The 4,552-nt window shown below is 48.7% G+C and overlaps 1 protein-coding gene across 1 annotated transcript; it reads right to left on the reverse strand.

The window, feature by feature from the left end:
• Nucleotides 1-1,796: 1,796 nt before the first annotated feature.
• On the reverse strand, nt 1,797-4,263 carry LOC124708941 (NAC domain-containing protein 45-like). The gene is made up of 3 exons (XM_047240585.1): nt 3,659-4,263; nt 2,337-3,080; nt 1,797-2,233 (listed from the first exon to the last, which is right to left on the reverse strand). Exons 1-3 carry the CDS (start codon nt 3,816-3,818, stop codon nt 2,112-2,114), a joined length of 1,026 nt encoding a protein of 341 aa, XP_047096541.1. The 5' UTR covers nt 3,819-4,263; the 3' UTR covers nt 1,797-2,111.
• Between the last annotated feature and the right edge of the window lie 289 nt (nt 4,264-4,552).

The following is a 4,552-nucleotide window of genomic DNA, read 5'->3' on the forward strand; positions in this document are numbered from 1 at the left end:
TGTGCTCTCAAGTCCTACAGACAAGATATCTTCATAACCAGGAATTGATGGTTGCTTCTGCCCCAAGGGCAGCATCTAGGACCTGGAAGGCAATTTTGGCGGGAAGAGAGGCTTTGAAACTGGGGCTTATAAAGCGAGTAGGCTCGGGCCGATCAATCTCAATTTGGGAGGATAACCGGCTACCGAACACTGCTACAATGAGGCCGATGGGCCGGTTGGAAGACACCGATCTTGTCATGGTTAATGAGTTGATGACAGGAAACCATGAGTGGAATGAGCCGATAATTCGTGAGCTTTTCTTTGCTCCTGATGCTGATTCGATAATGAGTATTCCTCTAAGAAGTTCAGTGGGTGATGATTGGTTAGCGTGGTCGAAGGAGAAATCTGGGATATATACTGTGCGATCAGCGTATAGAGCCTTGATGGAGGCACGCCGATCGGAGGAGGCCGGAAATGACGCTTCCGTGCCGTCTTCATCCGACAATGATGTTGATGTGTGGAAAAGGCCGTGGAAACTTCCAGTAGTACCAAAGGTGCGTGTCTTTTGGTGGCGAGTTCTTCGAGGTATTTTACCTGATTATAGGACTTTGTCACGGCGACATATAATGGAGAATAGCACCTGTGCTCTGTGTAAGGCTGAATCTGAAGATGTGATGCACGCACTGATTGAGTGTAGTCACGCAAAGTTATTCTGGGAGGCGGCTAAGGGACTTCTTTTGATTAAGCTTCCAAGGCTACACCCGTTAACTTGGGCGAAAGATATACTTTGCGAGAAAGCTTTCAGCCAAAAGGAGAGAGCTATTATAATTTCAGTGATGTACTCAATTTGGTCATCAAGAAATAATCTTACTCATGGTGAAGCTGGCTATAATCCAGCCAAGTCGATTGAGTATGTGAAGGAGACCTTGCAAACTCTAGAGTTTCCAAGGGAGAATCCTAGGCCTATTAGGCCGGCTGCTAAGTGGCAGAGACCTCCAGATGGTTTTGTGAAAATAAATTCAGATGGGGCGTTCAATACCAGCGATAACTTGGCTGCAACTGGTGTAGTTGCTCGTGAGGGTTTGTTATATAGGGGTGCCAGGGGTAAAACGTACCGTGGTATTTCTGATCCTCTGATCATTGAGACTCTTGCACTACGAGATGCTGTTATTTATGCAAGGGACAGAGGGTTTAATAGAGTTGTCTTTGAAGTGGACTCTGAAAATCTGGTTCATCTTTGGCACAATAGAGCGACTGATCGTTCTATGGTCAAGAATGTTTTAGATGAGATTAGTGAGCTGAGTGTGTTTTTCACAGTTTTTAGCTTATGTCATGCTCGTCGTGAGGCTAACCAGGCAGCTCATTCTTGTGCAAAATTTGCAAGTATTCAAGATGGGTTGTTTTCCTGGGATGTCTGAACCACCTGCTTTCTTAGTTCACAGCATACAGGCTGATTGTAATGGTGTGTGATTGGTGGCTGCAAGTTTCGACGCACTCTTTTCCTTACCAGGGTACCTAAGGGACTCGGAAGGTTTTTAATGAAGTGCGACTGCTAAGCTTTAATATATTGTTTCTCAAAAAAAAAAAAAAAAAAATTTAGCAGGCACGCTAGAAATTTCATGCATATATAGTATGGATTACACATCACGAGGTGGAGTGCAATCCTAATCTAAACAGACAGTGCATCCTCCATTTCGTAAACAAGGTTATAAAAACTACTCCTTATGTTCCATAATGTAGTATGTTTTGGAAAATTATTTTAGTTTTCCAAAAAATATCAAATTATGGAACAGAGGATGTATATATCATAGTATATATAGCAAATGGGAGTTGTTACATTCCCGTGAAACGGGAGTACAAATACAGCTGCGTAATTTGCAGCGGTGGCTCGTACAGAGACTGAATCGAAGTAAAGAGATGGAAGAGTGCCGTGCCTGCCACAGCGAGAGAAGACAGTGCTAAAATAGGCCGTCACTCCGTAGCAACCACAAGACACATACCTATATACGTATTACGTACCCGTACACATACGGTCAGTGGCTGAAAATATACCGCCATCGCCGAGAACAAGCGAGGTTCTGGGTTTTATTTCGTCAGTTACCGAAATTACCACGATCTTCCTTCATGCAGCTTCAGTAGACCACCATGTTTTCGTCCAGCGACGTGAACCACGCCGTCAGGTCGTCGCTCGTCTCCCTGCACAGCAACGGGGCGGCGGCGTTCGGCGGTGCCGGATTCCAAAGCTCCGCTGCGCCTGCAAGATAAAAAGAGAAGAAGTTCAGATCGAGTATTATGCAAATGGCGACGGGGTAATTCAACAATTGATCAAGGTTGTAAAGCAGAGCCAGTGCCCGTACCGGTGGCGGCGGCGGTGGAGAGGGAAGCGTAGGGTTGCAAGGTGTCCCATCTGAGCTCGTGCTCCGGGATCATGCCCATGTCGCCGAAGAAAGGCATGTGCGAATCGCCTGCAGCTGCACCGGCGAGGTCGCCGCCGATGAAGAATGCAGAGGCATCCTGCTGCGGAAAGCTCAGAGGCGCGGCCATGTCGGACACCACCTCCCCTCCGAACAGGGGAGAAGGTGAACTCTGGAGCTGGAACGCGTTGCCGACGATCTCCAGCTCCAGACGCGGAGGGCTAGGCGTGAAGGAGGAGGCGTTGCAGCTCAGCTGGTGGTCGGTGGTGACCAGGGACGAGCTGCTCCCCACCTTGCGCATCTGCTGCTGGTGGCCTTTCGCCTTGGCCGGCGCCGCCGCCGTGTCGCCGCCGTGGAGGAGGCCGGCCTCGGTGCGCTTGCTGACGCGGCAGAGCGCGTAGGCGCCGATGAAGTTGGAGGCGCCGTGGAGGAGGTCCTGGCAGAGGCGGTACTCGTGCATGACCCAGTCGGTGCGCTCGCCGCCGGGTGCCCTCCCTTTGTAGAACACCAGCGTCTTCCTGACGCCGCACACGGCGCCGCCGTCGCAGGAAACCTTGCGGTCCTTGCCGGTGGCCTTCCAGTACCCCGTCGTCGTCGCCCGGTTCGTGCGCGACCCGTTGGGGTACTTGCGGTCCCGCGGCACGAAGAAGAACCACTCCAGGTCCCTCTTGGGCAGGAACGACTTCTCTGAAGAAACAAAGCGAGCAGGAACTCTGAATGTTAACTAGTATTCTCACTCATTGATCAGTGTATGTCTGTATGCCATGATGCTAAGTAGATTGCAGTTCAGTAATTGCTGCACCGAAGATTACTATACAAGCAAAATTAACTGTTCACTGATGAGTTACTGTGGAGAATATGCCAAAAGTAAGAGGGAATGAGATGGCGACTTTTAAAAAAATGTGCTGTTTTGGAGAACAAGTTTCTTATTTTTGAAAAGGCGGTAGCATGAGTCATCTGCAACCGGCCTAACCTAGAGAATAAGCATGGCTGGATGATGCTTGGTGCCAACAAAGCCCCTTTTCGTAGTATATGCTAGGATGACAAATTCTTTCTTTTCAATACTAAACGAGGATGTCAAATTAATCTCTAACAAGTTGCTTACTCAGGAAAAAAACTATGCTTCTGACATTGCTAAAGTTCAACTCTCATACACCAAACAGTAAATTTTACACACTTTCGTCAGTTGACTATCGCATCATGAATGTTTGCAGAATTGCAATATGTTGAAATACAGAAATCGGTCAGATATAAGATGTATTTACCTGGCAGCTCCCAGGGCTCGAACTTGTAGAGATCGATCACAGGGATAACCTCCAGTTCAATCTTGAGGTTGTCGACCCTGCGCTTCAGGTAGTACCCGACGAGCTCGTCGTCGGTGGGGTGGAATCGGAACCCAGGCGGAAGAGTCATTGTCCCGGCCATTGCTTGCTTGTCTGAACTCTGAACTACAACTTGCTACGTGACTATATATTTAGCGTCAACTGCCGATCACAAATATCGCCGGCAGGACTTAATCAGAGGTGGGGAGGAGAATGGAGTCAGGTGCAGTATCTGTTAAAGATGTCGAAAATCCAGAAGTAGAAGAGCTTCTCGAGGTCCAGCGGCGAGGCGGCAATGAAGACGATGTAGCTGCTGCCAGGACTCACGATCATTATCCTCAGGTCACAAGCTGCTAGAAACAGAAATGCTAACTGACTAACAGGAAGCTAGGCGAAGAACAAGTCAAGCACTTGGTGGGTGAATGGTCAAGTGCCTGAAGATGAATTTGAGAGGCAAAGTGTTGTAAGCTGTGGCTAGGTAGCTAGGTCAGGTGTGGCAGGCTTTGGCGGCGCTAGGAAGAAGAAGAAGGAAAGGAGGTGTGCTTGTGTGTGATTGCTGAATTGGGGGAGGAAGCTGTGAGAGGCAAATGACCGGTATATATAGAGCAGCCAAAAGCGATGGCTAGGTGAGAAGGTTGTACAACACAAGCAATTCCAAACCTCCTGCAGCGTTTGTCGCGCCTCCAAGGCTCCAAGCAGCCGCCAAAAACCCGTTTCGCACTCTGCCCGCGCCTTCCTTTTTCTGTTTCTTGACAGCCAGTTCACCATTAACCAACGTGTCTGCTCCTTGCGCAAAGCGTCCTGGTGATGACGATGTTTTTCTTTCTTTTCTGAATC

This window comes from Lolium rigidum, chromosome 4 (assembly GCF_022539505.1).
Source record: "Lolium rigidum isolate FL_2022 chromosome 4, APGP_CSIRO_Lrig_0.1, whole genome shotgun sequence".
In the NCBI taxonomy this organism is placed as follows: Eukaryota; Viridiplantae; Streptophyta; class Magnoliopsida; order Poales; family Poaceae; genus Lolium; species Lolium rigidum.

Bases quoted from the DNA above. Each gene is read 5' to 3' on its own strand.
- LOC124708941 (XM_047240585.1), bottom strand. From the start codon at position 3,818: ATGGCCGGGACAATGACTCTTCCGCCTGGGTTCCGATTCCACCCCACC. The intron at 3,081-3,658 runs GTAAATACATCT...TTGTTTCTTCAG, and splicing joins CGAGCCCTGGGAGCTGCCAG to AGAAGTCGTTCCTGCCCAAG. The intron at 2,234-2,336 runs GTACGGGCACTG...TTTATCTTGCAG, and splicing joins CTCCACCGCCGCCGCCACCG to GCGCAGCGGAGCTTTGGAAT.